The 18055-nt window shown below is 52.4% G+C and overlaps 1 protein-coding gene across 2 annotated transcripts; it reads left to right on the top strand.

The window, feature by feature from the left end:
- The first annotated feature begins 59 nt into the window (after nt 1-59).
- Nucleotides 60-10582, top strand: Mrgprf (MAS related GPR family member F). 2 transcript variants are annotated; one of them, XM_017801408.2, is made up of 4 exons: nt 60-261; nt 2997-3315; nt 3432-3533; nt 8771-10582. In XM_017801408.2, the coding sequence occupies exons 3-4, from the start codon at nt 3486-3488 to the stop codon at nt 9752-9754; spliced, it is 1032 nt and encodes a 343-aa protein (XP_017656897.1). In that variant the 5' UTR covers nt 60-261; nt 2997-3315; nt 3432-3485; the 3' UTR covers nt 9755-10582. The 2 variants fall into 2 exon arrangements, with proteins under 2 accessions (XP_017656897.1, XP_008844550.1); XM_008846328.3 differs by lacking the exon at nt 2997-3315.
- The last annotated feature ends 7473 nt before the right edge of the window (nt 10583-18055 follow it).

Here is an 18055-nt window from a genome sequence, read left to right as displayed (position 1 = left end):
TCCTCCTCCTCCTCCTCCTCCTCCTCCTCCCAGCCCCTCCTCCTTCAGTTGGGCCTGGAATTGGGTTTGGGGCGGGTTCTGCTTCCAAAGCCATCATCCAACAGGCCAGGCGGGTGAGGGCTAGTCCTCCACCCTTGGCTTGCTTTTTCTGAAGCTCCAGGCAGTACTTGGCTAGCTTGCTGCCCCGTGGGTCAGCAAACTCGGAGTCCCAGGAGGAGCATTCCACAAAGGGAAGGCCTCGGAGGATCAGGACAGCTGCAGGTAGCACCCTGGGACCCAGGGACCAGGGGAGGGAGACCAGAAACGGGTGTAGGAACAGGGGCTGCAGGACCAGGATCAGGCCCTACAGGGCAAAGGCTAGGCACCGGAAGGGAAAGTGACGGGCATCCTCGAGGCGGGGAGGTGGTCATGGTCAGACAGATTTGCAGATATCCCACCTCTCTAAGCAGGGAGCCCTGAGACCCCAGCATGAGGCTGTCACCCACCAGAGGACCCGCTCCGCACCTCCTGTGACTCTGAGGTTCCCAGGGATATTGGGGGTGGGGGTGCTTTAAGAGTTCCCCTGTAGTGTGGCATGCCCTGATACCTTACCTCAAGCTGGCCTCACCCCTAACCCCAAGTCATCTTCCATTACAGCTCCCACCCTGTCCTCCTGAGGGTAGGGGGTCCCCCATTCTTCCCCGAAACTTGTATCCAAGCCAGTGTTCTGGAAGAGCTACAGGGGAACACCCAGCCGGCAGCGGTCCAAGTGCGGGGCTGTGGTTCCATTGATCGCACACACAGGCACAGGCGACTGCCATGGGGCTAAGACCTGGTCTGGGACAGGTGTAGGCAGCTCTGGCGGGGATGCTTTGGGCTCGGCCAGAGGAGGTCAGACAGCTTATGGTTCACCTTCTCCCAGCCAGCCAGGCCTGATGCCGTTGGTGGTGGCCTCAGATGAGGTTGTTGGCAAGTGTTCTTCCAAGTCTCGGTTCCCCCAAGAGAAGCATCTCTGTAGAGTTGGGAGCAAGAACCTGCGTCCTAGGCAGAAACACAGGTTCTCTATGTGTCTGGGGATCTCCCATGGTCAGTGTCCAGCCCAGGCCACAGCTAAGGGATGAGGAGAGAACCTGGGGTATAGTGGGGTGAAGGTAAAATGAGGCAGCGACTTTCCTGAGGGCTGGTCCATCCTTGGTCCCAGAAGGTTGACAGGTGGCCCACCATTGTACTTTGAGGGGAGGGACCTGGGGCGCAAAACTGGCAGCCTTTTCTGTTAGTTTTAGTGGAAGTCAGTTCTGTCATTGGCTCAGATCCTGGCCACAGCACACGAACTCACACGCATCTGATACACGTCACACACATGCCTTTAATAGGGCCCATCTGGGTTCCACTTAGCTTCTAGATTTTTCTGCATGGATGAATCACTTTGCAGAGGATATGGGGTGAGACGAGGGCCAGGGGTAGAATCTGCAGATCAAATGGACCTCCCTGAGTGAGCCCCCGGAGGGCATGTGCCTAGTGGAGGTCTAGCCTGATGGGATGAAAGGAAGGTCCCCTGGGTCGGGACATCACAGGAGGAGGGGGAAGAGCCGCCAGGAAGATTGGCAGCAATGGTGGGGCTGGCGGTGTCTACTTGGGGCCATGCAGGTCCCGGAATTCAGGTACCAAGAAAGCCTGGACTAGCCCTAGAGCATAGTGATGAGGCTGTGGCCAGAAAGGACACATGGGGAGTAGCACCAGCAATATGCGAGCTCTCTCTCTCTCTCTCTCTCTCTCTCTCTCTCTCTCTCTCTCTCTCTCTCTCGCTGGCTTACAAAGTGCTTCCACCCTGGACACCACGCTGAGCCAGTCTGTCTGGGTATTAATGCACCTAACACACACACACCCTGAGGATGTCCAGAACGGGCTGAGGGACGGCTTGTGGCAGGAAGGTGCGGATGATCTGGGTGGTAGGGGAACCATGCTCTGGGCCCTTCTTGTCCCCTCTACATACCCTGGGACTGCAAGGCAGGGTCCTGCTGCTTGGTAAGGCCTAGGGTTAAAAAGGGGGCGTGCCACTCACACAGCAGGATACTCTCCCGGCAGCCAGTGGCAGATACAGCTGCTTGGGCCCACCCCCTGGAGGGAGGAGGCAGAGGCCTTGCGCGTGGCGACTGGGTATCCGCCCAGAGCCAGGAAAGAATTTCTAGGGAGTGGAGTAGTAAGCTCTACCCTGAGCTATGTTCATGGGAGAGGACAGTCTGGCAGCCTGTGGCCAGGCTGGGTCCTAACACAACTTCAGACCTGCTTGGTGGGGATAGATAGATGTTTGTCTACAGGGGGCAGTGCAGATGGGACTGGGCTCAATTCCAGGAGACCCAGGGTGGGTATTGAAGTGAGCTGTTGTTGGCTATGGTGGACCAGTCTAGGGCAGGGTCAGCCCTTCTCCAACTGTTACCCTTCCCAAGCCTCCAGATTGGCAGTCTGAGCTCAGTGCCATCCTCCCTCCCCCACCCCCAGGACCCAGGGCAACCACAACAACCATTTGCAGCTGCTGGGTCTTGACAATACACAGATCTGCACAGTTTCACAGTGTGTCTCAGGGTTAGGAGTGTGCCTCTAGGCGTAGGTATACCCATCAAAGAGGAATGAGGGGCTGAGGACCTGACTGAGTTGGTAGAGTGCTCACCTAGCATGCACAAAGCCCTGAGTTTGGTCCCTAGTACCACATAAAACAGGTGTGGTTGCTACAGGTGCGTAATCCTGGAACTCGAGGTGGAGGCAGGAGGACCAGAAAGTTCAAAGTCATCCTAGAGGTTAGCTTACGCTACATGGGGGTTGGGGAGGCGCCTGCCCTACATCTAGGATGAGAACCGCATTGGCCAATGGAGCAGGCAGGTGTGTTGCATGTTGCCTATGCTGGGGAAGAGGATGGTGACAGTGTCTCAGGTGACCAGGCAGTCTGCAGGGGAAACACCAGAGGCTTTAGCATCTGGGTAAAACAAGGCCCAGCTAAATGCCACCTCCTCCTCCTCCAGGAAGCCCGCCCTGTCAAGAAAAAAAAAAAAAATCTGCCCTCCTGCCCTCCTGAACTCCTTTCTGGGACTGGTTGCTGGAGCCCCTTTTGGGACACAGGAGATGCCGCAGACATGGACATGGGTGAATGCAGACACCTAGCAGTCAGTGACAGAGGAGAGGAAAGAGCTTCCTCCCCAGAGAGCAGGGGGCCAGCAAGGGTCTGAGTGTGGGCCCACAGGCAGGGTGGGCTATACACACAGAGTAACCTGCTCTGGAAGTCACCAGGACAGGACCTAAAAAACCCTTGCTTCAGAGGGAACAAGGGAGGCTTTCTGTAAGGTGAGACCCACAGGCCGGAAACGTCTAGGGGGCTGGGGATGGAGGGCTTCGAGGAGGAGAGATTCTGGGGGGACCTGTGCTGACCTCACTCCACCTTCTCTCTGGGCTTTTACCAGATAGGGGTGAGGCCTGTAAGCTGTAAGCAGGAGCCTGGACTCTCAGGTCTGAAGATGGCTGGAAACTGCACCTGGGAGGCCCACTCCACCAACCAAAACAAGGCAAGTAGTACAAGCAGGGGGCCCTGGTCTGCAGGAGGGCGTGGCTGGGAGGGGCAGCCCAGCTCCTACATCTACTAATCAGGCCTGCCTTCCAGCTCTGGGTTACAGTGCGCTGAGGGATCCTCTGGTCTTGCTGGCCTAGCCCCGGTTACTCGGTCCCTCTGAGCCTAGTGTCTTCATCAGCGTGGCGAACACAGGCACTGGGCACCCAGAAGTTCCTTCCCATGCTGCTCTGAGCCATTGTTTACCAGCCTTGAAAGGTTTCACCTCCTCCCCCTGACAGTCACTACTCACTGTGGTCAGACCCAGCTAGGAAGCCTGGGCCACTGGCTCCATGGTGGTCACCTGTCTTGTATGTTCCACAGGGCTGGGTTTCTCTGGGACACCCAAGGCAAGTGTCGCCCCAAGTTGGGGTGCATGAGGCGTGGATGTAATTCTGTAGCTGGTGCTAGCCACCATGCCTGTGGCTTGGACAATGTTCTGGGCTGACCCATCCACCCCGCCCCCCACCTTCCCCCCTTTTTTTTTCCCCCCCGCAACCCGGGCCCTAACTTCTTCAAGTTGTCACACATCCCTGCAGACATCACTAATCTATCCCAGCACTCTCCCCCTAAGGCTGGTGAGCCTTCTGAACATTTGGGCTTCCCTTCTCTACCCTGAGCAGATCATTCAAGTTGGAAACCCTTGCAGTTATTCTAGCCTCCTCCAACTTGAGAAAACTGAGGCTTGTGCCAGAGTGGTAACTGACTCCTTCCACCACACCCCCAACTCCTTCAAGCACCACTGCCCCCATAGTGTCCTGGACCCTTTCCTCCCCATAGGGACCACTGTGCAAAGACGGCAGCCTAGGAGGTAGCGACTGCGCGTACAAAGGGCGGGGGTGGTGTCTCAAAGTCCCCAGAGTGGAGACAAGGCTCTGAGAGGGGGAGGCTCCACAGCGGGTGTTTTATGAGACATATGGGACTTAGAATAGTAGCTTGTGCCCAGTGACTCACCCTCCACCTCCCCCTCACCCTCCAGCAGAGGACTGCAAGCTTTTTCCAGCAGGGTGAGGCACGGAGGTCCAGCCCCAGCAGGCCAGCTCCCCCTCATGCAGAGCTGGTCCTCACAAGACAGGGTCTCGTAGACACCGCCCCCCCACCAGGTCAGGTCCTCTGAGGTGAGCGGATGCTTGGGGCGCAAGGTCAACCGCAGGAAGGTGGAACAGCGAAAAAGCTAAGCAACTCGATTTGGAGCTGGACAGGCAGAGATGTCAGTTAATGGATGTTTAGGGGAGGCAGGCTGGGGGGGGTACCCCTAACAGCTTTCTCTGGCTGCCCAGAATCTCCCTAAGTGAAACCAGCACTCCCCACTTCTTGCAAATTTCTCTTGACCTGCCAGGTCAGAAGATCCTTTGTTTTATTAGGAAATGTCAATGCAAAGTGTTTTCTCAAGACCCAGCTTTCTACCAGGGCCATTTGGAAGGTGGAAAACAGGATCATGCTCCCTAGAACCTTCCTATTACCCTGAGCCATGAAAAGACATAACTTAGGAAGAGAGAGTTCTGGGACAGATTAGTGATGTCTGCAGGAATACACAAAGGAGAAAGATATGCATGCAAGGCAACTTTTCTATCAGGAGGAAGGTGTCCAAAAAACCTTGAGAACAGAATAGTTCACAGATGGGTTGTGTTGGGCTTTCACTTTTATTTTTATTACATGTTATTTGTTTTATTTGGTCGGAGGTGGATTGTGCATATAACATGGTAAGAGGACAACTTCTGGGAGTCGGTTCTCTCTTTCCACTATGTGGGGTCCATAGATTGAACTCAGGTTATCAGACTTGGCAGCAAGCACCTTTACCCACTAAGCCATTTCACCAGTCCACACAGTTGTTTTTAAATATTAACTGGGGGGCTGGAGAGATGGGTCATCAGTTAAGAGCACTGGTTGCTCTTACAGAGGACCCAGGTTCAATTCTCAACACCCACGTGGTGGCTAACAACCATCTGTAACTCCGGGTCCAGGGGAATCTGACACCTTCTTCTGACCCCCTCGGCCACTGCACGACAGGGGTGCACTTTACACACATGTAGGCAATAGACTCATAAAATAAAAATAATAATAAATAAAACATATTTTAAATGTTAACTGGGAAAGCTCGAGACATCATTTTGTGAACTAAAGATATGGCTTCTCTGGGGATTGAAGGAAGGATCCGTCAGTCCACCAAAGTCTCCTGGAGCCCTCTGGATGGAGTAGAGTAGGCTGTCCACCTTCTCAGGAGAGGTGCCCTGCCACTGTGTCCCACATGCCAAGTTCTGAGACCCAGCCCAATCCCATGCATTTAGGCATCAGACCAGCCCTCCCCAAACCCCCACCCCGGGCCAGTTCTGGTATTTGGCTGGGTTAGGTTCTTCTGACCAAGTCCATTGTAAAATACTGAAAAGCTTTCCACAACTTGATGAGTAACCACCACCTCAAGCCCCCCTTTCTGCGCCCCCCTAGACTTTCTCACAAGCCAGAACCCCAAAGGACAGCCCTGGCCCAGCAGAGGGCAGCTGTCGCTCATCCCCAAGTGCTCTGGTCCAGCTATGGCCAAGGTTTATTATTACGTTTTCTTACTAGTGATATTTCTTTTCTTTATGGTCTTTTTGAGACAGGGTCTCCCTGTAGCCCCAGCTGACCTAGAACTCACTTTATAGACCAGGCTGGCCTCAAACTCACAGATATCCGCCTGCCTCTGCCTCCCGGAGTGCTGGGACTACAGGCATGCGCCACCACACCTGGCTGTGATTTTATTTCTTCAGAAATAACAGTTTTCACTGGGCCAGGTGGCGCACACCTTTAATCCCAGCACTCGGGAGGCAGAGGCAGGTGGATCTCTGTGAGTTCGAGGCCAGCCTGGTCTACATAGTGAATCCAGGACAGCTGGGGCTACAGGGAGACCCTGTCTCAAAAAGACACACACACAAAAAAAGAAATAACTGTTTTCATGTTTAAAATCTGAAGCATTACAAGAACAACTTGGGAGAACAGACTGGTGTGCACACTTTTACCTTCGCCTTCACACTCAGTTACTCAGTTACTACTGGCAGTACCGGGGGTTGGGCCTAGGGCCTCGCACGTGCTAGGCCGTCCCTTGCCACTGAACTTTATCTCCAGCCTTCGTTTTACATTTTATTTTTTTATTTATTATTTTTGTCTTATGTGTATGAGTGTATTGCCTGCATGTATGTGAGCGCACCCGTGTCATGCAATGCCACAGGTCAGAAGAGGGCTTCGGATTCCCCTGGAACTGGAGTTAAGGACAGTTCGTAGCCGCCATGTGGGTGCTGGGAATCGAACCTGGATCCTCTGCAAGAGCAGTCAGTGCTCTTAACCGCTGAGCTATCTTTCCAGCCCCCATTTTACATTTTCTAAAATTATGTGTATGCATGTGTGTCTGTGGGTGGGTATATGCACATGTGTGCAGGTGACCTCAGAGACCAGAAGAGGGTGTCAGATTCCCTGGAGCTGGAGTTACAGGCTTCTGTGCGCAACCCAATGTGGGTTCTAGGATCTGAATCCAGGTCCTCTGGAAGAGCTGCATGCAGTCTTTTCTCCCGCCCCCTCCCTACTTCTTATTTTGAGACAGGGTCTCACTGTTTTGTCGAGTCTGGCCTTGAACTTAAAATCCTCCTGCAGGGGTCAGGCATGGTAGTGCACACCTTTAATCTTAGCACTCTGGAGGTAGAGACAAGTAGATCTTTGTGAGTTTGAGGCCAGCCTGGTTTACATAGTGAGTTCCAGGCTAACCAGGGCTACATAGTAAGACTTTGTAAAAAAAAAAAAAAAAAGTGTGTGTGTGGAGGGGGGTTTGATAGTTCAACAGTTAAGAACACTGGGTTCAGTTCCCAGCACCCACATGTGCAGTTACATACATGGAGGCAAAACATTCATACACATAAAATAAAAATGAAATTTAAAGACTCTTGCCTATGGGGCTGGAGAGAGCTCAGCGGTTAGGAGCACTGACTGCTCTTGCAGAGGACCTGGGTTCAATTCCCAGCACCCACATGGTGGCTATGAACCAGTTCCAGGGGAATCCAACGCCCTCTTCTGACCTCCGCAGAATTGCACGACACGGGTGCACTCACATACATGCAGGCAATACACTCATACACATAAAATAAAAATAATAAATAAGCCGGGTGTGGTGGCACACACCTTTAATCCCAGCACTCGGGAGGCAGAGGCAGGAGGATTTCTGTGAGTTCAAGGCCAGCCTGGTCTACATAGTGAGTTCCAGGATAGCTGGAGCTACAGGGAGACCCTGTCTCAAAAAAGATCAAAAAATTAAATAAATAAATAAATAAATAAAAATATTTTTTTTAAAAAGACTCTTGCCTAATCTTAAGGACTCGCTGGGACGACAAAGCTACACTACCAAGCCCAGATTTTATCCATTCATTTTTTTAATGATTTTCATTTCTTTACATTACTTTAACATGTATGTGTGTGTGCACGCGTGCACATGCTATAGCACATGAGTAGCAGTCAGAAGACAACCCTCAGGAGTCAGTTTTCTCCTTCACCATGTGGGTCTAAAATCGAACTCAGGTCCTCAGGCCTGGCAGCAAGTGCCTTTATCCCCGAGCCCTCTTGCTGGCCCCAGATGGTCATCGTTACCTTTTACCACAGGTACTTTCTATCCCTGAGCTTTTTGATGGATGACCTTTTTTCCATTCATGTGGAGACCTGAGGTTGATACCAAGAGTCTCTCTCAATCACTCTCCACTCTCCACCTTACTGATTAGAACAGGGTCTCTCAGTTTAACCCAGAGTTCACTGATGCAGCCTAACTAGCTAGCCAGACTGCTCATCACAGAACGGCCATTGTGCCCGCCTGGCATTTGTGTGTGTGCTGGGGATCTGAACGCTGGTCCTCACACTTGCTTAGCAAACACTTTACCCACTGAGTCATCTCATGTTGCACATTTGAACCTGGCTGGCCTGTGGGCAGCGCAAAGCTGTATGCCATGACTGTCCAGTCACTCTGTGGACACGCAGGTCTCGGCTGCTGGCTCAGGACGCTTCGAAGCAGTGTCGGCTGGGGTGGGGGCTGTTTCTGCTGTGACCTCTGCCGGTTAACCACTCCAGACCAGCACCCTAGACAGCCCCCTCTCCCCCAGGTGGGTAGTGGGAACAGGCATGAGCCTGCTGGGGCAGGGGAGGGGCAGGCGGCCTCACAGGTGTGTCCCCTCTGCTGTTGCACAGATGTGTCCCGGCGGGAGCGAGGCCCCGGAGCTCTACAGCAGAGGCTTCCTGACCATCGAGCAGATCGCCATGCTGCCCCCGCCTCCGGTCATGAGCTACATCTTCCTGCTCTTCTGCCTGTGCGGCCTGGTAGGCAACGCGCTGGTCCTCTGGTTCTTCGGCTTCTCCATCAAGAGGACCCCCTTCTCCGTCTACTTCCTGCACCTGGCCAGCGCGGACGGCGCCTACCTCTTCAGCAAGGCGGTGATCGCCCTCCTGAACACCGGCGGCGTCCTGAGCGCCTTCGCCGACTACGTGCGCAGGGCGTCCCGGATCGCAGGGCTCTGCGCCTTCTTCACCGGCGTGAGCCTCCTGCCCGCCATCAGCGCCGAGCGCTGCGTGGCCGTCGTCTTCCCGGCCTGGTACTGGCACCGGCGGCCCAAGCGCCTGTCCGCCGTGGTCTGCGCCCTGCTCTGGCTGCTGTCGCTGCTGGTCACGGGCATCCACAACTACTGCTGTGCGTTCCTGGGCCGAGAGGCCGCGGGGTCGGCCTGCCGGAACATGGACGTCTCCCTGGGTGTCCTGCTCTTCTTCGTCTTCTGCCCCCTCATGGTGCTCCCCTGCCTGGCGCTCATCCTGCACGTGGAGTGCCGGGCCCGGCGGCGCCAGCGCTCTGCCAAGCTCAACCATGTGGTCCTGGCCATCGTCTCCGTCTTCCTGGTGTCCTCTATCTACCTCGGGATTGACTGGTTCCTCTTCTGGGTCTTCCAGATCCCGGCCCCCTTCCCCGAGTACGTCACCGATTTGTGCATCTGCATCAACAGCAGCTCGAAGCCCGTGGTCTACTTCCTGTCTGGGAGGGACAAGTCACAACGCCTCTGGGAACCTCTCAGGGTGGTCTTCCAGAGGGCCCTGAGGGATGGTGCTGAGCTGGGGGACACGGCCAGCAGCACACCCAATACGGTCACCATGGAGATGCAGTGTCCCCCTGGGAATGCCTCGTGAGAGACCAGTGCCTGGGGGCAAGGCTGGGGCAGATGGCAGCCACCGGCCTCCAGAGACCATCTGCCAAAGGGAAAAAGCAGGGCCACTGCCCCTGTGCCACCTGGGAGGACAAGAGCTCTCTCTAGCCCCCTGGTGTCTGGAGACTGGGGTGTGACCAAGTGGCTGAGTAACAGGCAGACCCTGTGGCCTCTTTACCCCCACCTATTTGCTTCAGTGACTCCCTGTACCAAAGGTGCGCTCCCCAGCATAGTGGGAGGGTCCCCTCTCATCAGAAGTTCCATGGTGAAGGAGAGAAAGGAACCACCGGCCATACCCACCTCCTGCCTCTACAGGCAGCCCACCTCCCACGTGACCCAGTGAATAGGCCTCAGCCCAGTCTGCAGGGGATGCCCAGCCTCCTGAGGTGGCATCTGAGCAAATTTGAGAGATTGGTACTATTCCGAAGAGGGTCCAGTCCACCTGCCTTGTAGCTGAGTCTGCACACAAGTCTCTGTCCCTTTGATGAGTTATCCGATGACTTTAATGGAGGAGTATCTAACCCTGGCCAGCCACATGACCCAGGAAGGACCTTTTGCCACCCTGGGTAGCCGACTTTCTCCGATTCTCCCAGACCAGCCTTGGGCAGCTGCCCACATACTTGGTGTCTTCCAGGATGCTGTGGGCAGCTCCTGGTCTGAGTCCTTAAACTCCAGTGCCCACCTCTGAGTGGACTCTGGCTCCATACTGGACCCTGAGGGCTGCCGTCAACAAGCATAGTGGCCCATGTAGCCAAAGGAAGTTTTATAAAAGATAATAAAGTGTATATCAATAAACATTTTCTCTCTTGCAGTGAGGCAGGCTCAGTGCCCACCATCCTCTCCATGGTCTCTGTGTCCCGCAACGAGAACAGCCAAGGGCAGCTAGCTGAGTCCAGGGTAGACAACCAGGTCCACCACACAGAGTCTGCTGAGCCCCACCCTAGGCCACACGGTCCCCGGGCAGGGACTGCAACACTTCTCTCCCCCTCAAGTCCACATCTCTGACGGCCTGTCCCCCCACATCCCCTGATACCCCAGCCAGCCTCACCTGCTCCCTCTAGACTTCGAGTCCTCTGTGCTCCTTTTCCGAACAGTCCCGGCTGGTACTCCCCACAAGGGGGTCTCACGTGGTGGGTCAGAGCAGGGAACTCCAGGAGCTTCAGGTGAGCAAGGCTTCTGGGCCCACCTGCTGCTCACCAGTACCTGGATGAGAATGTTCGCCCTCCTGTACCATCCCTCCCCACTGCTGCTCAGAGAATCCTAGAGATACGGTGGGGTTATCTGTGACCCTACAACAGAGCACAGAGGACACACGTGTTCCATAGCTCAGGGGTGTGACTGCACGATCTCAGCTCCACGTAGGCAGAAGCATCTCAGTGTCCTAAAGATGCCTGATAAAGGGCTGCCTGGAGTCTTCTAGCTCCCTGGGGCTCAATGAATCTCCATTCCTGGGAAGTCCTTCCTTAGGAGACTTCACCCCAGTCCTTACTCTTGAACCCCCTGGAAGTGAGATATCCTCTACAAGGAGTCTGTCTCCTTGTCTACATCTAACTCAAGGCTCAGAATCCAGGGCCTACCATCCAAGAGCACCTGCCCTGGGGATGCTGAGATGGAGGGTGGGCCACCTCTGTGCAGAGCACTTTCAGTCTTCCAGGGAGGGGAGCCTTTTCTCTGCAGCCATGCCCAGCCCCACCCTTCCCAAGACCCCAACAGACTCTCTGTGCTAATAGAGAGGAGGCGGCTTAGAAGGCTGAGTGGACAGAAACATCAAAGGTCCACCACTTTCCTTTACCTACTCAAGTGTTTAAGTATTAAAGTGAGGCTGGAGAGAGGCAGGGAAACGGTGAGGCCAGCAGGTGCATGCTTGGGTCTCTTCTAGTCCTCCCAAACTGCCTTCTTTCCAGAGACTGTGTAAAAGCAGGAAGCCAGAGCTCCCCAGACACTGCAGGTCCCCCCGAAACTTGGGAGTGAGGCCAGTCTCCACAGCAGTGATCCCAGAGTCAGTATCATAATTCCTATTAAGGCACTGCCGACCTACTCTGGTTATTTCTAAGCTGGGCTTTCTACTGGCACGTGACCCAGAGATGGAATGGAGAGGGATGCAGGGTAGACATCACCCAATGTTCTGAAAAAATAAGCAAGAGGAGATGTGAACTTGCAGACAGAGCCAGGGAAAAACAAGGACAAGTTAGAAAGGTCAGGATGGTGCCTCAAGGAGGCAGAGGGCTGCCGCTGCCAGCCATGAGGCCTGCGCCCAGACCTCACAGAGATGCTGACAAGCCCCTGCAGGAGTGCCAGGCACACTGAGTACCCTGAACAAACATCCTGGCCCGGGAAGGGAGCACAATTATCAGTGTGGGGACATGATTGTCAACAGTCAGACCCCGGGGCTGGGAAGTGGCTCATCTGGTAAAGTACTTGCTACAAGTTCAGATCTCTAGTGAACCCAGGTAAAAAGCCAGGTGTAGTGGTGTGCACCTGTAGAGACAGGAGGATCCCTGTGGCTCACTGGCCAGCCAGTCTAGCTGAACTGGCAAACTCCAGGTTCAGAGAGACCCTGCCTCAAAAAAAAAAAAGGTAGAGGGCGTGGGTGGTGCACACCTGTAGTCCCAGCACTGGGGAGGCAGAGACAGGAGGATCTTTGTGAGTTTGAGGCCAGCCTGGTCTACATAGTGAGTTCCAGGCCAGCTGGGGCTACAGGGAGACCCTGCCTCAAAAAGACAAAAAAAAAGAAGGAAAAAAATAAGGTAGAGAGCTATAGAGGAGGCTATTGATCCTTATCTTCCACATGCATTCACACACATGTATACATATACATATACACAGAGGGACAGATTGAGGTATACATACACACATAAATATATACACAGAGACATGCATCTATACATAGAGACATATACACAGAGATACATCAAGATATACATACATACATATACACACAGAGACTCACATCATGCATATACAAAGACACCTCAAGATATACATGCACACATATACACAGAGACATGCATATACACATAGAGACATACACATACACACAGAGGCACATCAAGATACACATACACACACATATATACAGAAACACATATAGACATGCATATACACAGAGACATACACACCCGTACACATACACACCACACACGCACAACCAGCTAGTCCTAAACACTGGCAATCAGGGTGGTGACTACCATTTGTTGGGGACCTACTGTGCACAGCAGGATCCTGGCTGACAGCTTCAGGAAGGTTTCTGGGTGTCTCTACAAGACTGTGTGGGATACACTGTTCACATTGTGGAAGGCACAGCTCACAACAGAATCACACGGGTGGACAGGCCTGGCTGGAGCCCCAGGGCTCCTCACAGTGACCTCTGACCTTGTGTCTCTCTCATTGGCAAAGTGCTGAGAGTTAGATTCAGTGGACAACGCCCCCATAGCCCCAGGCCAACCCAGGGGGTTGCAGTCTATGGAAGCTCAAGGGGGACATGTCAGAGGCAGCAGAGGGGGAACAGAAAGCAGGAGTTCCGCCAGTGAACCGCCTGAGAGCCGCCGCCACCCTCTCTGTCTTCCAACCTCACCCAGGGATGCGGGGGCTTCCAAGACTCAGTCTGGCTTCAAGCATGCCTGCTCTCAGAGAATTAGGTTTCATTTTCTAACTATGTGTTATATGTGTATATACATGTATATGTTATATGTGCCTTATGAATTTGGGTGTGGGTGCCCCTGCACATGTATGTAGAGATGTAGGGTCAACATCAGGTAACTTCCTCTATCACACTCCACCTTATTTTATTGTGTGTGTATTATATGCATGTATGTATGTGTTTTATATGTGTATGTGTGTATGTATATGTGCATGTTTAAGTGTATTTGTATGTGTGCATGTATGAACTCATGTGTATGTATATGTGTGGGAAACCACACTGCCTGGCAGCCCTCCCTGCCCCCCAGGGCAAGCAGCCTCCAGAGAACTTGCTGATCAGTCCTCCCTGCCCCCTAAGATAAGCAACCTTTCCAATGATTCAAGATAAGCCTGAGCAACCACCAATTTCCTTATCCTGCAACCAGACTCACAGCGCCAGGTCCCCTCATCCTAAGGGACATTCATTAACCCGTTGAGACAACACCTTCCCTTCCCCTTCCCCAGCTAATTTCCTGCTTCAGCCCGTATAAGAATCCCCGTGGAAAAATAAACTTTGGCAGCTTGATCAGAGCTCTTTGTCTTGCTGTCATTCTTCGTGTCTCTTGTCCCATCATTCCAGGTCCCTGGGAGTTCGAGTCTCCGTCTCCCGCCCTGCAGGCCGGGGCATATATGCATGTATGTATGTGTACGCATGCATATATATGTATGTGTGTCATGTTCCTCTGTGTGCAAGGCACATCACAGCACATGTGTGAAGATGAGGATAATTTTCAGAACTCGGTTCTTTCCTTCTGCCATGCGCATCCTAGGGATTGAATTCAAATCACCAGGTTTGCACAGCCAAGTGCCTTTACCCACCAAGCCATCTTGCCAGCCCTTCACCTTATTTTATTTATTTTTTATATGTATGAGTGTGTTGCCTGCATGTGTAAGTGCACCCATGTCATGCCATGCCTGCAGAGGGCAGAAGAGGGTGTCAGATCCCTTGGAACTGGAGTTACAAATGGTTGTTAGCCACCATGTGGGTGCTGGGATTTGAGCCCGGGTCCTCTGCAAGAGCAGCCAGGCTCCTAACCGCTGAGCCATCTCTCAGCCCCCTCCACCTTATTTTTTGAGATAGGGTCTCTCACTGGCTGCCCATCTTGCTGATTGGCCAGATCGGCCATCTGGCAAGCCTCAGGGATCTGCCTCCCCAGCACTGAGATCACAAGTGCCCACCACTGTACATGGCTTTTCACACGGGTGCTGGCAACTGAACTCAGGCTTGGGTGGCAGCCACTTTATTGACTGAGCCATCTTCCTGATCCTGGTTTCCATATTTTATGACGGAAGTCTTAAATCAAAAACCGTTTTTAGGCTGGGCGTGGTGGCACACACCTTTAATCCCAGCACTCGTGAGGCAGAGGCAGGCGGATCTCTGTGAGTTCAAGGCCAGCCTGGTCTACATAGTGAGTTCCAGGACAGCTGGGGCTACAGGGAGACCCTGTCTCAAAAGACCAAAAAAAACAAAAAAACGATTTTGTATCAGCACTACTTGGTTCAGAATCTTCAGCCACTGGGCTAGAGAGCTCAGCAGGAAAGAGCGGTTAATTCCTGCCCAGGGGATCTGAGTAAAATGTCTTCAAAAAAGAAAAAAGACTCCCAGTTAATTCAGCCACTTCTTTCTGAGGCTCATCCAGCAGGGGAGGAGAGGTGGGTCTGGGAAGTGGGGGAAGTGAGCTCCACCAAGCTGGTGAGCCGGCCAGGAAGCTCGGTAAGCACTGCAGCAAACTTCTCAAATGGAACCGCAGAGCGCAAAAACATGCTGTTCCAAGCCAGCAGGGGCTCGAAAACCGCGCAACAGGGGAACAACAGGGCTTAGTTCACAAAACCGAAACTCATGGAAGACTGCTGGGGTGAGTCAGCCGCCAGCTCAGTCTCCTGGCTCTAGACTCACCTACTTGGCAGATGAATTTTTTTAAGTCTTTGTAATTAACTTAGCTGATGCTTTAATAAACACACAATAAAATGCATCCATTTACAGTTTCCCAGTGTTACTGTGCAGCCAGGTCAGCGCCCTGTCTGCTACCACCCATACACCTCTGCTTTAAGTTGCTATTGATCGGTCTTGTCTGCAGATCTGCACTGCATCTCAGGACAGGAACCCAGCTTAACCCAGCTTGGCAGTGCCGGTGTGTGTGTGTGTGTGTGTGTGTGTGTGTGTGTGTAAGGAAATATATTAACTCATATCCAGAAAGTTCCAGGAGGATCCTCTGGCTTCAGACACTGAATCAGAGGCACGAATCTATATTCTCTAGGCCCCGACCCCTCTGTTTTCTCCCTGTGCTTTGTTCTGGGCAACTTTTATTCTTAAATATTTGGGTTTTTTAAAATTATTATTATTACTTTAATATTTTATTTATTGTTTTTATTTTATGTGTATGCGTGTATTGCCTGCATGTAGGTAAGTGCACCCGTGTTGTGCAATGCCCGTGGAGGTCAGAAGAGGCTGTTGGATACCCTGGAACTGGAGTACGGACAGTTGTTAGCTGCCATGTGGGTGCTGGGATTCAAACCCGGGTCTTCTGCAAGAACAACCAGTGCTCTTAACCACTGAGCCATCTCTCCAGCCCTTATTATTATTATTTATGTTTAAACATGTCTATGCAAATGTTTGCTACGTGTATGCTAGTGCCTGTGGAGAGCAGAAGAGGGTGTGAGATACCCTAGATATGGAGTTACAGGCTGCTGTGAGCTGTCTGGTGTGGGTGCTGAGAACTGAACTCGGGTCCTCTGGAAGAGCAGGAAGCCTCTTAACAGTTGAGCCATCACTCCAGTTCCACAGTTTGTTTTGGTTTGGTTTTTTGACAGGGTCTCACTATGTAGCCCTGGCTGGCCTAGAACTCACTATGTAAACCGGGCTAGACATAAATTCACAGAGCTCCTCCTCCCTCTGCCTCCCAAGTGCTGGGATTAAAGGTATGCATCTCCATGCTGGGCCCCCACACTTATCTATTTCCTTCCTTCCTTCCTTCTTTCCTTCCCTCCCTCCTTCCCTCCTTCCTTCCTTCCTTCCATGTGTATGTTTTGCCTGCATGTATGCAAATGCACTCCTGTTGTGCAATGCCCATGGAAGCCAGAAGAGAGCATCAGATCCCCTGGAACTGGAATTATGGTCTGTTGTTAGCTGCCAAGTAGATGCTGGGAACTGAACCCAGCTCCTCCGTAAGAGCAGCCACCTTAACCACTGAGCCATCTCACCCAGCGTCTTGGACAACGGTTCATCTCTTACAGTACCTTTAGTCCCTTACTCTGAGGCCTCCCTCTGTGACTTGCGATGGCATCTCTCCCAGGACCTCAAAAAGTCATCCTTCTGTGACTGTACACACCCAGGTCCAAATTTCCTCTCCTTATAAGGACACCTGTTAGATTAGATTAGGATTTGCTCTACTGGCTTTATTTTAACTTAATTATTTCCTTAAAGACCATGTGACAGTTAATCTTCATTATTAACAACTGGATTTAAAGATCTTTGTATTTTTATTTATGTGTATGTGCCTGTGTTTATGTGCACCATGTGCGTGCACGATGTCCTCTGAGGCCAGAAAGTGTTAGAATCCCTGGAACCGGAGTTACAGATGGTTGTGAGCGTCCCAATGTGGGTGCTGGAAACTGAATCCAGGTTCTCCGCAAGAGCAGCAAATGCTCTTAACTGCTGAACCATCTCTCCAGCCCAACTTGACCTCTGGGTATGTCTACAAGCAAGTCTTTAGGTTGGTTTAAGTGACGAAAGAAGGCCCACCCTGAATGTGGGGGGCACCATCCCATACGCTGGGGTCTCAGGCTGAACAAAAAGGAGGAGCGAGCTGAGCACCAGCCTGCATCTCCCTCTGCTTCCTGACTGTGGATGCGATGTGACCAGCCGCCTCACGTCCTGCCATCATGCTTCCCACCACAATGGACTGTACCCTCCAACTGTGGGCCAGAATAAATCTGTTCTTCCTTAAGTTGCTTCTTGGATATTTCGCACAGATGAGCAAAGTGACCCATATAGACCCTGTCTTCAACACGGTCAGGTTCTGAGGAGTCAGCATGAGGTTTGAGGGACACAATTCAGGGTATGAAAGCACCCAACAGGAGAAAATGGGGACACTTTAAATGGGGAAGGCGGAGGAGGAGGATAAGACAGGGAGAGAGAGAGGAGAGATAAATAGTGCCTAGCTAGTATAAAATCCAGAGGGAATGGTATTAGTCCAAGAACCTACTGAAAAATTACACATAAAAGATCTCTACATGAGTCCGTGTGTATAGCAGAAGACTACCTAACGATAAACAGTACCAGACAGGAGAAACCTCCCTTTGAGTTGTTGGCCAAGAGACTCCCAAAATTGCACAGGCTATTGCCACGGTCCTTGATTGCCTCCCAGAACCTGATGGTAAGACCCTATTGCTGAAGACAGGATATACCTCAGTCACAGGATTTGGAGCAATGGAGCTGGAACTGAACTGGAAGCCCCCTCCCCTGGAGGCTAGCTCTCATAGCTTTGGAGAGCACTACGCAAGCTGCTAAGGGAGAGCATCAATCTATGGTCCAAGCCCAGCTTCAAGGCCTAAAAACCACATCAATGACCAGCACAGCAAACGACATTGGTGCAATAATGGCACT

This window comes from Nannospalax galili, unplaced genomic scaffold (genome assembly GCF_000622305.1).
Source record: "Nannospalax galili isolate Female #2095 unplaced genomic scaffold, S.galili_v1.0 scaffold1723, whole genome shotgun sequence".
NCBI lineage: Eukaryota > Metazoa > Chordata > Mammalia > Rodentia > Spalacidae > Nannospalax > Nannospalax galili.
The sequence above is the reverse complement of the archived record's forward strand: the minus strand, read 5'-3'. Positions and strand labels throughout refer to the sequence as shown.